At 39.4% G+C, this 15,124-nt stretch overlaps 1 protein-coding gene across 1 annotated transcript in view; it reads right to left on the bottom strand.

The window, feature by feature from the left end:
- LOC102589986 (AP-1 complex subunit mu-2) overlaps positions 1 to 1,356 on the bottom strand; it is a 27,801-nt gene extending 26,445 nt beyond the window's left edge. Inside the window, exons 1-2 of the mRNA XM_006366304.2 lie at positions 1,030 to 1,356; positions 207 to 347 (exon numbers count right to left, since the gene is read on the bottom strand). Of these exons, the coding sequence (XP_006366366.1) occupies positions 207 to 347; positions 1,030 to 1,158 (270 nt within the window). The 5' untranslated portion in view covers positions 1,159 to 1,356. The remainder of the gene's footprint in view (positions 1 to 206; positions 348 to 1,029) is intronic.
- Between the last annotated feature and the right edge of the window lie 13,768 nt (positions 1,357 to 15,124).

Genomic DNA, 15,124 nt, shown 5'->3' with positions numbered 1-15,124 from the left:
GGGGGCGTAGAAGAGCAGTTTAATAGGCTTTGTCAATGTATTAGTGCAAGGTAGTTCATTTTGGCACAGATGATTAAACAAATTTCTTCTCTCTTCTTCACAATAAAGCTTTATGTACTAGAAGTTTAGATCTGGTGATTGAATTACTTGCATGCATAGAAATTGTGCTAAATCAGGTGAAGTAAGCAAATGTCAATGTCACTTACATCAACAACACGGTGTAGAAACAGAAGAATACTAGCAGCATTACAATTCTGCCTTGATGCGGTCATGAGGTATACATTATTGTGCTGTATAAACATATATGTCACGCCATTATCATATGCAACAGGATCTTGAGGGTCACCCTGCAAGTGATCAAAGTTTAGCACTTAAATTAGTCAGAAAAAGTAAACTCTATCTTCTCCAACTAAGTGGTTCATAGTCAGCTGTCTACGAAAGAAACAAAACGAAGATCAATATAAACCTGCAGAATGCGAAGAAACTATTGAAATCTGTATCAACTCAACTATAACTTCCTAACTTGATTCTCTTTTCACAACATTTTCATCATTTAGAAAAGAGGCATCCTAACCAATGGAAATTCATTCATGCATAATAACTCAGATTGAAGCTTCAACGAACATATTTACCAAACTACAAGATTTCAAACGTGCTAAACCACTTATAAGACCTTTCATTCCTGTTTACTCTATTTAGCATTAAAATGCAGCATTCCCACTAAAGACATTAACTTAGATAAAGTCTATTTAGCTTTAAAATGCAGCATCTCCAGTAAAAGTATTAATTTGCATAACTCTAGTCTCGGAGGCAAACTTGCATTTCCAAGTTAAATAAAATTGGCAATATAAATTAAGAGAAGTGAAGATACTGCTTCAAGCGAGCAGTGGCATTTGCTTCTAAATCGAGTTACAATTCCGAACAAACTGAGTCTTGTACATTCTAGATCTGTCTTCTGATCGTAGTCGAAATGTGCAGACATTTTGACAAATAAATCTGGAGATAAGACAAAAAAGAGCAAGAGAAAACCTCTTTCTCAAGGAGCTTGGTGAAGAATCGTTCGGCCTGGACGGAGGAGACATCTCCACGGAAATCGCGCCAAACCAGTACTCTGCCTTTGATGTCAAGGAGGAACAGCGCCGATGCCGCCCCTGCCATGTGATGAACCAGATCGCGAATCAGAATCGGCGAATATAGCGATCTCCGATGAGATCTAGAGGTGATTGAGAATTGATTTTGTAATTTGTTATGATTGAAGGCACTATAGTTTCAGATGGATTTTCCAATCAGCTAACTCAATTTTTCACATTATTCATTGCATTTGTTTGCTTTGTTATCCAAATGTAGCTCCGACTAAGTTATTAGTATGTTTTTCACATCTCAGTCTATGGACCTCCTTGGGGGACATAAGGCCCAATTGTGTCATCTATCAGGGTATTCGGATTTTTCAAATATCAAATTAAATTAATAAAATTTGGGGTTTCAATTTCATATTTTTCATATTTTTGGGGGTTTCCGTAAAGTATTCCTACAAAAATAACTTTTGTTTTAAATATTTCTTTAATCCTATCAAAACAAACTATCTAAGTCTCTTAAGAAAATAACACAAAATATGATATGAGTAATGACAATAAAATATTTAATAAAAAATATTTATGAAATTGCATTAAATAAATATTGTAAATTAATAAGTCATAATAAAAATGTTCATAATTTAAAAGTATTAAATCATGTTAACATAGGTTTAACAAGTATTAATTACATGATTAAAACAAATTTAAAATAGATTATTTATTTTAAATGTCTAAATCAATGTAAAGCTAAAGAAAAAATATTAAACATTATTGTCATTCTTTGTATTGAATTAAGAAGAAAAACTGTCAACATTAGAATTATTATTATTATTATTATTTAGCATATTTGATTTTGAATTTGAATTAAGGTTTATTAGGGTTAGTAATATCTACAGATATATACTAATATCTATGGACTATAACATTTATTAGACCATTCAAAATTCTAAGTCTCAAAAACTTGAAATAATATGTTAAAAGATAAAAATTATCAAAAAACTATAAGAAATATTTAGAAATTGTACCAAAGTAAATATTTCTATGTATAAAATAAATTTTAAAAATTATATATATAATATCGGGTTGATTTAGTCTCGATTTGGTTTTTTTTAGTTAAAACCAAATCAACCCAAGTATAGTCAAGTTTTTTTTCTAATACTAAACCAAGTCCAACCAAACCTTCAGTCAGATTCTTTTTTAATTTGGCTCGATTTGATGTTTGTTTCGATTTTCGATTCAATTATGTTCATCTGGCCAGTATTTAGCCATATATTTTTAAATATCTTTAATAAATAATTTTTGAATGAAGCTTTATGTGTTTGGTCATAATTATTTTTTTAAAAAAAGATTATTTAATTTTATTAAGAAATATAATTTATATTCATAAGTTTTAAAAATTATTTAAAACGCATATATTTATATTATTATTTTATAATGAGCATACACAGTGACAAAAATAAATTATAAATTTCAATTTATTTATAAAGGAGCATTCAGTTTCTATATATTATATTTAACAAATTCTATGAAACAATATTATTAGATACTGATAACGCTCAAATGTCCTCCTTAAAACCAATTAAAAGGGACAGCAGTCATAGTCAATAAAAAAAACTCAACGAAGAGTCGAGGTCGAATCCCATAGAAAATGGTATTTCGCGGAGAATTTCTATCAAAAAATTTAGATTTTAAGATTGCTCATCAACAGTAAGAGCTCGTGGGTGGATAATTCCACCAATTTAATATAAAGATTTGGTTATCAATTATCACAATTAAAATAAAATGTCCAAGAGTTAACAAGCAATCTAGGGGTGCGGAGATTGAAAATTGATGTCACATAGGGGTAATTGTGCTGCTCTATAGTGATGAACATTCATGAATAGGCTAAGTCATTTTCATTGACGTTAATCATCTCTCAATCTCAAAGCATCTATGCATAGAATCCCCTTTCTGTCTCATCTAAGTGTCAACCTAAACAACCAAATACCTTACTTTATTCTGACTTTCAAGAACATGGAAAATAGATCTGACCCATAACCTCTATTTCAAGCTAGTTACAGACATGAAATCTAAATTGTTAGTATTGGACTGATTACCCACTCCAATCAATCTCTTTCGAGTATTAACCGGATATCAGAAATATGAATTAAGCTTGCAACCTTAACGCATAAATTAACCCCATGCAAATTAGACCAAGTTCATGTATGAACAACAGCAAAACAGAGCATAGCACAATACCCACTACATTGAATAAACATCCAACCCCATAATTGCACCCCTAGATCTTGGGGTTTTAGCCACCCATTACAAAAGGTAAAGAGATTATACCTTCCATGAAAGCAGCCATGAGTAACATGAAATTAAGCAATTACAAGTAAACCCAATTGAATTCAACTTCAATTTGTCAATTTCAATCACAAAGTTTTAAAACCCCAAAAGCTAGAAAAGTGTTCTTCTAAGATAAAGTGTTCTCTCTAAGTCTTCACACACTCTGACATTCTCTATTCTATGTCATTTGATTTTATTTCCATCTCCTTTGGGCTTTTTATAATTTTCCAAAATTAGGCCCAAAATGTCACTACGTGACTTAATAGGCGAATTAGACAGGCTCGCCGCTTCAGCTCGCCTTTTGATGCCCTTAGGCTTCAGGTATTTGAATCTAAGTTGGAGAACTCGATTGAGTCAGCCTTTCATGTTCGGCGAATCGCTGAGTATCACCTTCGTTTGTCGTTCGAGCATTCAATCTTTTCTTTTAACACCATCACTTTGGGTGATGTTCATCAAGGTCGTCTTTCTCATTCAGCGCATCGTCTTCTTCACTAGAGTCTACTGACTTACTTTGATAGACACAAGTGCTATGCACTGTCATGTTCGGTGAGGTCGTGGTCAATTTGCGATCTACCCTTCTTGTTAGGCAATCAATAATGAATAGTTTACACTTATTTTTTGCATTTTTGTCATTCTTTCAAACATCATTCCCTGCAATGTCTAATTGTCTTCATAGCTACAAATCATCAAAATTAGGCATTGAAGACACTAATTATTGAGCTAAATAGACCTTAAATGAGTGCAAATCTACCACTCATCAATGCCCCCAACTTAAACTTTTTCAAGTCCTCAAGTAGATCAAGAACACAAAAAAGTCAATAAGGGTGTCTACAATAGTACTCAGTACTCAATGAAAGCTAACATGTAAGTGCCATAGAAAGACTACTCTCAATCAACATGCTACCCTCAATCATGATCAAAAAGCTTCAAATGATGACTAGTTGGTCTCAACAGAAGCTCAAGCTCGCTCTAATTTTTTGTCTAATGCAAGAACATATTTCAACAAATGCATTCAAGTGCCCTCATATCAAGAACGATTTCACGCTCTCACAAGAAAATTAACAAAGGTGTATGTAATCAATGCAACTCTCACTCTCTCAAAAGAGAAACACATGCATGCTTTGTCCCATAGGTTTTTCCATATTTTTCAATCATCACCTATCCTAGTTCATGCAAGATCTTAAGGGTCTTTTAGGTTTGTAATGGGGCTGAGAGTTAAGGTATGGTCAATTTAGATTGGTGATTTTACCTTTTCAAAGCATTGTCTAAATCATTATCACCTCTTCTCAAGTTTTTTTCCTTCATTTTCATTTGAGAAATCAAAATTTGACTTGTCACTCAATTTATTTAGAATTCCCTTTATTTCATTCACTTCTCTTTTTCATTTTATTCATTTTTCAAAAGCATTTCCATCATAATGACTTTTTTTTGTAAGGAGGGATTCCTTCTTTTTGTAACAACTTTCAAAGTTGAATCTCATTTCAGCTTTCTTTATCCTTCACTTGACTTTCATTCTTCCTTCCATTCTACACCCCAACTTATACTTTTGGCCTAAGTTGGCTGGGACAATTTGGTTCAAGAGGCTTTCTTTTGTTTTTTTATCAACAAATAGGTTAGGCTCAAATGGTGCCAAAACGGATGCACACCTTCACAAGGTAGTCACAAAGGATTATGGAAAATTCGGTTCTCTTTGAATTGTTGTCCATGATCATGTCTCACATTCACTAAGATTCAAACAATTGGACTAACAAGACAAATTCTAGGACTCCACATGCATGCTTTCAAGTAAGACCTCACCACACATAGCACTTTGAAATACACTCATTTAGCACATCCCTAAAAGATTAAAAGCATACGTGCGGTGTTCATTGCAAGGCTCACATTAAAATGCAACTAGTCAAGAAAAAGATTCAAAGAGATCGCTGAAAAGTGCAACCACATCGATTTCACTCTCGCAACACAAACACTATACATCGTGCTCATCATGAGTACTATTCAAGACAATATTGAACACCATCGATCCTCAAGTTGTTATCAATGAAACTCCAAGCATTTCATGGTTTTTTTAAACTCACGGGGGGTTACAAAATCAAGAGTGACCAAAATAAAACAAGAGACACACTTTAACCAAAAGAGCACTATAATAAAAACAAAAGTAAAGTACCACAATTATTCAAAACTCAAAATAACAAAATACAATAAAAAAGAGGGACTATTGGTTCAAAGGCCCTTACCCCACCAAAAACAATCAAGCAGTATCCTCAATGCAATATAAACAAAAGTAGGGGAGGATGAGATAAAAAGGTCCCCTGACAGGCTATGCATGTGGAGCACTCTCATCTGGAGTCTAAGGTGGGGAAGCCTCAAGAGAGGCATCAATGCCCGATGATACGTCCAAACTTACACCTCAATTAAGAGATATAAATGATCGAAGTCAATTTATAGAACTCAACGTGAGTTGAGGTCGATCCCACAGAGAATTTCTTTACATAAATGATTTCACTGTCACGTTTTACTCAAATGTCATTATTATTTCCTAAATAAACAATTACTGAAAGTAAAATGGGTTTAGCGTTAACGCTTTGGTAACCAAAGTTGTAAAGTAAAGTCTAATTCAACAATGAACAAAATATCAGTTTTGAAGTTGTTTCAATAATTACTGAAACTAGGATTGTGTTCCCCATAACGTTGCGTCTAATGTTCTTCTGTGGTTGAGTTTCAGGCAATTTACCTCTACAAACTACATGCGAGTTAGCTATATCTGACACTCCTCAGTCTACTCAGATAATCTTCACTCAAGTCCTCTCGGTTCTAGAGTGTTAGACGATTTACCCTCGTCTACAATGGTGTTAAGGTTCTTTTCTCTTGAACTCAAACTTTGACTCCATTTAGTTAGATTAGTTTAGCTTTTTCCTAACTATCATTTTTCTCTCAAACAAATGACAGATACATGCTCACTCTAATGTGTGCACTCATCTGAATACATTAATAATGAAAACTAAACTACAGTTTGTAACCACAAATTTCCTTTCACTCGTTTTACGAAATCACAATTAGAATAACGTCATGGATCCCATAACCCCAGTTGTGGTGTTTAGCCACTCATGATTTCACGTAAATGTTCAGAAATATCAAATGAAAACATGTTAGAAAGTACTTACGAGAATAAGCAATCAACAACCACTTTGATAATTCAAGAACCGGAAATCCGAACTTCAAACTTAATTCAATGTTCAAATCCAAAATCACAAACTGATAATAATGGAAACTCGTTTGTCGTTCAAGGTTAGATAAGATAAAAACATAAAAAAAAAGACCTAATTAATTCAAATAAAGTGTTTAAAAAAGAGTCCCTACTCGAAGTAAAACTGAACTGTCGGGCACCTCACGGATGCTACCATAGTCCGTCAAGGGCTTCACGGTCCGTGAAGCCCTTGATGGTCTTCACTTAGAACTTTCTAACTTGGGTCTTCAATGCCTGCACACTGGAAATTGCATCACGGGCAACACCACAGACCGTTAAAGAGGCCACGGTCCGTCTGGGTGTCCATGGTCTTCACTTAGAACTCCCCAAGTTTGGGTCTTTAATGCCATCACACTGGAAATTGCATCACGGACAACACCATAGACCGTTAAAGAGACCATGGTCCATCTGGGTGTCCATGGTCTTTACTTAGAACTCCCAAGTTTGGGTCTTCAATGCCATCACACTGGAAATTGCATCACAGAGAACATCACAGACCGTTAAAGAGACAACGGTCTGTTTGAGTGTCCGTGGTCTTCACTTAGAATTTCCCAAGTTTGGGTCCTCAGTGTTAGCATACTGGAAATTGTACCACGGATGCTATCATGATCCGTCTTGATCTTCATGGCCCGTAAAGGCATCCATGATCTTAACTTGGTTAGTCAGCAACTCAGATTCCAGCTTGCATTTTCATCTTTTCTATCTTTTTTCACTTCCACTTGTTTCACCTGTACAAACACTACCAAACACATTATATCCACATAAATACACTCGATTCTAGTATTAATTCTTAGTTTTCAAGCATCAAATGTTCCAAGATTTTGCGGCACATCAACACCCTCAACTTAGAACCATTACTTGTCCTCAAGTGATGAGAAAACAATACATTCAACCCTCAAATCATTCAAACACTTTTGAAACTACGCAGCAGCCATCTCAAATGCAATTTGTATCCAAGACCATGAATCTAACATGCAAGGATCAATCTATGACATCTCAGTACTCACAGTCGATCATGCTTATGCCTGTGAATTATCAGCTAACACAATCTACTCTCAAATGTAATCGTTGTGTCCTCACACCAAATAAGTCCCTCACTCATGATATTTGGGACTAAGTATTATGCTCACACTCTCAAAGAACTTCTAACACTAACAACAAACTACCATAAGCTTGCCCTTGCTTTCTACGCTCTATCTTGTAAATACCCGGAATAAGATCACTATGGACTTTATCGGTTGTAACATAGGCTCAGGCTAGGGAATGGATATTTGGATTCGTGAGTGACTAGTCCCTTGATTTTCCAAAGTTTCGTTTTCACAAAACTCTTTTCTGAGTGATTCCCTCTCTTTCTTCATTTCAGCACATCCCAACAGCCATTATTTTCCTTTTTCTTTTTTTTCTTTTCTTTTCTTCACACTTTTTTTTATATGCACTCAACTCACTGGTTAAACCTTCTTTTTTAGTTCATCTTTCTGCTCGGATTGCAATCACCCTCAACTTAGGCTTTTGGCCTGAGTTGTGACATCGTATATTCGGAAACCAAAGGATATGATATTTACTGGGTAAAAACAAATACTGACTTTTAGGCTCAAATCAGGTTCAAGTGATAAGCTTTTATTTGGTTATTTTATTTTTGGCTTTTTAATGGCTTAACAAAAATGGCCTATTGATCCTTTCCTATCTGGTTATTCTCATATTTAAGCAAGACTACTCGGGCAAGTTCTAGTTTCTACTCCTAGTGTTAGACTTCAAACAACGCTCACACACACACATGACACAAGACTACATTCTCCAGCTTCTTGGTTCACCAATTTATTTATCACACTAGCGATGTTCAAGATGTAAGTATCTAAGATGTCATCTAAAGATCCTAACAGTCAAATCTCAAATCAAGGTAATCATTACACACAGACTAACTGTTGCATAGCTCAACACACAAACACAAACACAGGACCATAACAATTTTCACAATAAACACAGAGTCAACCTCCATTCATTCTAACATCTAGAATGGTAGGTTGCTCACCACCCCCTCCCCAAACAAAAGACTTTGGCCTCAAAGTTAATAAAGAAAAACAAAATAGGGCTATGAGAAGGGGTCATACCTGCGGCGCTCTAGGCGCCAGTAGTCGGATCAGCGTTGCCACCCTTATCAATGGGTGCACTCTCAGAAACCAGCGCATGATCAGGTTGGCTACCACTCGTCGGGGCAGGTGATTCGCTACCAGAAGCCCCAGCTAACATTGCATCTCTTTGTTGTTGTTCAAGTGCTTCTTTTTCGCGAGCTTCCTTCCTTGATACCCTGCGTGCTTTCTTTCCTCTCTGGACATGTCAGTCGGTAGCTCATCATCAGATTATCCAACTTTTTTCTTTCTCTTGCCGAATTTGCTTTTAGGAAGTTCCTCCAGATATTGTCAAGAGACTGAGTAGTAGGCTGCTCATCGAATATCTTCAGTAATGACTCTGGCATGACTAGAGTAGGCACTTGTACTGGCTTTTCAGCCAGTTTAGCAACTTGGGCTCTCATCTCGGCTAGCTGCTTCTTGAACTCTTTATTATTGCTTGAGCCGGTAGCCTACAACTGTGTTTGGACATGGGCCTCCAAACCATCCATCATGTTCTTCAAAACCGCAAACTCCTTTCTCATTTCATCTTTAATGCTCTTCTCCGCAGCTAACACATTGTTCTTTATAAGCTGGGGCATCTAGTGGATGATTTAGTCGACCAAGGTCTTGGTCTGCCGCTGATTTGCAACCAACTTCTCAAGAATAGCAGTTGGGAGAGTGATATAAGTACCTATAGCCTGGGGGTTTGAAGCTGGTGGCGATGATGGTGCCCCAAAAGCTGGTTGTGATGACTCACCATGCTCAGTTTGGTTTGCAACCTGTGGGATGACTAGTGGTATATGAGGTTCTACCGCTAATGGTCCCGCTGCTCCTGCTTTCCTCCCATAAAGAGGATTGTTGACATCCTGAATTTTTGAAGCTGCATTTATCTTAGATGCCTCCACCGGTTTATCCACCAACTTATTTGGAGGAATGTTCGCCTGCAAACAAAGCTTCCCTATCAGACAGGGAAACGACAAACCTGCTCGCTCATTCAGCGCTCTGTCTCGCAGGCCTGCACGCATAAGCCGTGGCGTGTGCGCATCGACTGGGCGTCAACGGCCGTGGCCTGCACGGATCAGCCAACAACAGGCGACATCGGCCAAGGTTTGCACGAAAAACCGTGGTGTGTGCGCATCTGGCAAACGACATCGGCCAACGGCACGCAACATCAACCAAGGCCTACATGCATCAGCTGTGGCCTACGCGCATCGGCTGGGCGACATCATCCGTGGTCTGCGGGCATCGGCCAACGACAGGAGACATCGGCGAAGGCCTGCACGCATCAGATGTGGCATGTGCGCATCTGGCAAGCGACGTCGTCAATCTGCATGGAGCATCAACCAAGGCCTGCACGCATAAGCCGTGGCGTGTGCGCATCGACTGGGCGTCAACAGTCGTGGCCTGCACGCAACGGCCAATAACAGGTGACATCGGCCAAGGCCTGCATGAAAAACTTGCCTACACGCATCAGCCGTGGCCTGCGCGCATCTGCTGGGCGACATTGTCCGTAGCCTGCACACATCTACCTGTCGATGTCGTACGTGGCCTGGCAGCATCGTCAGTGGCCTGCAGTACCCAGTCCGCCGACGTCGGACGTGGAATGCACACAATGGTCAGCCGCGTCACAATTGGGCTAGCACTATCGTCAGTGGCCTGCACATATCGGTCAGCCGATGTCGGACGGGGTTACCACAATAGTACGTAGCATGCACACATCAATCTTCCAACGTCGGACGAGGCCTGTCCGCATCGTCCGTGGCCTGCACACATCGGTCAGGCGACGTCGAACGTGTCCTAACAGAATCATCTGTAGCATGTACAAATCGGTGTTCCGAAGTCGGACATGGCTTGCCCGCATCGTCTGTGGCAAACGACGTCGGCCAACGACTTGCAGCATCAGCCAAGGCCTGCACGCATCAGCCGTTGTGCGTGCACATTGGCTGGGCGTCACCGGCTGTGGCTTGCGCGTATCGGCCAACAGCAGGCGACATCGGCCAAGGCCTGGACACATCAACCGTGGTGTGTGCGCATTTGGCAAATGACGTCGGCCAACGGCATGCAACATCAGCCAAGGCCTGGCGTGTGCGCATCGACTGGGCGTCACCGGCTGTGGCCTGCGCGCATCGGCAAACGGCAGGCGACATCGGCCAAGGCCTGAACGTATCACCTGTGGCGTGTGCGCATCTGGCAAACGACGTCGGCCAACGACATGCAACATGATCAAAGCCAAGGCATCAACGAATCAACCGTGGCATGTGCACTTCGGTAAGGCGACATCATCCGCGGCCTGTGCGCATCGGCTGGGCGACATCGGTTTTGGCCTGCGCGCATCGGCTAGGCGACGTCAGCCCAACGAAAGGAAGCATCAGGCAAGGCCTACACCCAAATGACGTGGCATGTGCGCATCGGGCAAGCGATGTCGGCCAATAACAGGCGGCATCAGCCAAGGCCTCCACACATCAGTCGTGGTGTGTGCGCATCGGCTGGGACACATCGGCGTCGGCCAACTGCAGACGACATCAGCCAATGACTGGCCGCATCCGACGTGGCATGAGCGCATCGGGCAAGCGACATAGGCCAATGGCAGGCAACATTAACCAAGGCCTGCATGCATCAGTCGTGGCGTGTGCGCATCGGCTGGGCGACATCGGCTTCGGCTAACGGCAGGCATCATGATCCGATTTTTTCATGCATCCAATGTGGCCTGTATGCTTCGGGCAAATGTCATCGGCAACGGCAGGCGTCATCGGCTATATGACATTGGTCTTGGACATCCCGCATCAGTCGTGGACTGTGCATATCAATCCGTCGACGTTAGCCGGGGACTGCCCGCATCGACTGTGGCCTATGCACATCACTCAGTTATCGTCGGGCGTGGCCTTCCCGTATTTCCCTTGGCTTGCACACATCGGTCAGCCGACGTTGGGCGTGGCCTGTCGGCATCTCCATGGGCCTGCAGACAATGGTCAGCCGAAGTGGCCCAATGGCACGCGACATCGACCAAGGCTTGCACACATAAACCATGGGGTGTGCGCATCTGGCAAACAACGTCGGCCAACGGCATGCAGCATCAACCAAGCCATGCACGCATCAGCCATGGTGTGTTGTGCATGAGCTGGTCTTCGCTGTCCGTGGCCTGCTTGCATCGGCCAACGGCAGGCGACATCGGCCAAGGCCTACACGCATCAATCGTGGCATGTGCGTATCTGGTAAACAACGTCGGCTATTGGCATGCAACATCAGCCAAGGCCTGCACACATCAGCCGTGGCATGTGCGCATGGGCTGGGCGACACCATCTGTGGCCTGCGCGCATCAGCCAACGACATCGGCCAAGGCTTGCACACATCAACCGTGGCGTGTGCGCATCTGCTGGGCGACATCGGTCGTGGCCTGCGCCCATAAGCCAGGTGACGTCGGCCCAACAATAGGCAGTATCATTCAAGGCCTGCACGCATCTGACTTGGCATGTGCACATCGGGTAAAGCAATGTCTGCCAACGGCATTCGACATTAGCCAAGGCCTCCACGCATCAGCTGGGAGACATCGGAAGCGGAAAACGGCAGAAGGCATCAACCAAGGTTTGCAAGCATATGACATGGCATGTGCGCATCTGGTAAGCGATGTCAGCCAATGGCAGGCAGCATCAGCCAAGGCATACACACAGTGGCGGATCTATGAAGGGCTGTGGCGGTGCCACGCCACCCCCGAACTTCGACGGAAGCTCTATATATACATAGGTATATATATATAATATTATATAAATATAAAGCGTGCCACCCACAGAACAAAATTGGCTTGTGGTGCCACGGTAAGAGGGAAACTTTAGAAGGTTGAGGTTGCGGGTTCGAATCCCATTTGGCACCCACGGACTCTAAATCCTGGATCCGCCACTGCCTGCACACATCAGTCGTGGCGTGTGCTCATCGGCTGGGCGACATCTGCTTCGGCCAACGGCAGGCAACATCAGCCAATTTTTACATGCATCTTACGTGGCCTGTGCGCTTCGGGCAAGCGAAGTTGGCCAACAGCCGGCATCATCGGCCAGGCGACATTGGTAGTGGACTGCCCGCATCAGCCATGCCCTATGCATATCAATCATCCGACGTCAGTCGTGGATTGCCCGCATCGACTGTGTCCTGTGTACATCGCTCAGTCATCGTTGGGCGTGGCTTGCCCGATTACCCTTGGCTTGAACACATCAATCATCCGACGTCAGGCGTGGCCTACCCGCATCTCCCTTGGCCTGCACACAATGGTTAGCCGACGTCGGATGTGGTATGCCCGCATCGCCTTTGCCTTCTCATAACGGTTAGCCGACGTCGGACGTGGGCTGCGATTATCGTTCTTGGCCTACACAAATCGGTCAGCCGACGTCGGACGTGGCCTGCCCGCATCGTCTTTGGCTTGCACTTGTTAGACGAGAGACATCGCACGCGGCGACATTGATCTAGGTCTAGTCGACAATATGCGTGTGTCCATGCTGTACGAAAATCAAAAGAGTTTGAAATAACCTTCATGCATAACAACATATTCATTTATTTTCCATTATCTATTCTCAACGTTTCCGCCTCACGTGGTTCATTCGTACCAATCTTCATTACTTTTACGGTTCATACGATATTGAAACATCTTTTATTTGTACAAATATGTACTCTATCATTAGTTTCACATGTTTAGAAGTGTTTTCGATCATTTTCATATTTCTCCGACTTTTATTCATTTTATAATTTTATTTTTACGAATTTTTAGTTTTTATGTCACATTTTAAAAATTAAATTTATGAAATTATATAATGTAAGGTTACTATATATATTTGTGAAATTTTGGCGTTAATTTTTTATTTTTTTCATATTTTTCCTATTTTAAATTAATTAATTACTCATTTTTGGGATTTATCGAAAAATATAAAAATTTTAAAAATTGTTAAAATTGTTTAATTTAAGATTACTATATTTATTTGTTAATTTTTGGTGTTAATTTTATATTATTTTTTTTCATATTTTTCAAATTTTTATTAATTAATTACTAATTTTTGGGATTTGTCGAAAAAAAATAAAAATTAATTTTTTAATGAAATTATTGAATTTAAGGTTACTATAGTTATTTGTGAATTTTTGGAGTTAATTTTATATTTTTTCAATATTTTTCCTATTTTTTATTCATTAATTACTCATTTTTGAGATTTACCAAAAACAATTAAAAATTAAAAAAAAATGTTGAAATTGTTGAATTTAAGGTTACTATATTTATTTATTTATTTTTGGTGTAATTTTATATTTGTATTCTTATTTTTCCTATTTTTAATTAATTAATTACTCATTTTCGGGATTTACCCAAAAAAACTAAAAATTAAACAGAATCGATAAAATTGTTGAATTTAAGGTTACTATATTTATTTATAATTTTTGGCGTTAATTTTATTATTGTTTTGATATTTTTCCGAATTTTTATTAATTAATTACTCATTTTCGGGATTTGCCTAAAATTTTTTTTTTTTTTATGAAATTGTTGAATTTAAGGTTTCTATATTTATTTGTGAATTTTTGGCGTTCTTGTATATTTATTTTCATATTTTTCATATATTTTATTAATTAGTTACTCAGTTTCGGGATTTACCGAAAAAAATTAAAAAATTGTTGAAATTATTGAATTTAAAGTTACTATATTTATTTGTGAATTTTTGGCGTTAATATTTTATATTTTTTCATATTTTCCTGTTTTTTATTAATGGATTAATCATTTTCGGGATTTTCCAAAAAATAAAAATTAAAAAAAAATTATGAGATTGTTGAGTTTAAGGTTTCTATATCTATTGGTGAATTTTCGGCGTTAGTTATATATTTTTATCATATTTTTTATTAAGTAATTATTCATTTTCAGGATTTACCGAAAAAGAATAAAAATTTAAAAAAATTGTTGAAAACTATATATATATATACATATATATAAGGTATTTTTTTTTTCTTTTGTAAACAACCCTTGAGGGGGTCAGGGGCTGAGCAACACCCCCAGGCCTTTTCATATATACAATTCAAAAATATACAAGGAGGGGGACATATACCTTACCTCCAATCCTATGGTGGGTCAAGAATCAACCTACCTCCTAAGGTTAGTCGACTCAACCCTATACAATAAGATGTAATATTAAACTAAGCACCTAGAGAGGACTCCTCTCTAATACAAAGTTACTAATAATACATAAATAAGGGAGACTCTCCCCTTACAAGAAGAGAATAATAGAACTAGGCCTAATCAAACAACTATACCTAACAATATAGTTAAATTCGATAAATGTATTTGCCTGAGTCAAATTGACAAGGAATTGTATGAATCTGTCTTACTGCACTTGGCACTCCTGTGAGTGTGG

Source organism: Solanum tuberosum, unplaced genomic scaffold (assembly GCF_000226075.1).
Source record: "Solanum tuberosum cultivar DM 1-3 516 R44 unplaced genomic scaffold, SolTub_3.0 scf00632, whole genome shotgun sequence".
In the NCBI taxonomy this organism is placed as follows: Eukaryota; Viridiplantae; Streptophyta; class Magnoliopsida; order Solanales; family Solanaceae; genus Solanum; species Solanum tuberosum.
Note: the sequence above shows the minus strand (reverse complement) of the source record. Positions and strands in the feature narration are given on the sequence as shown.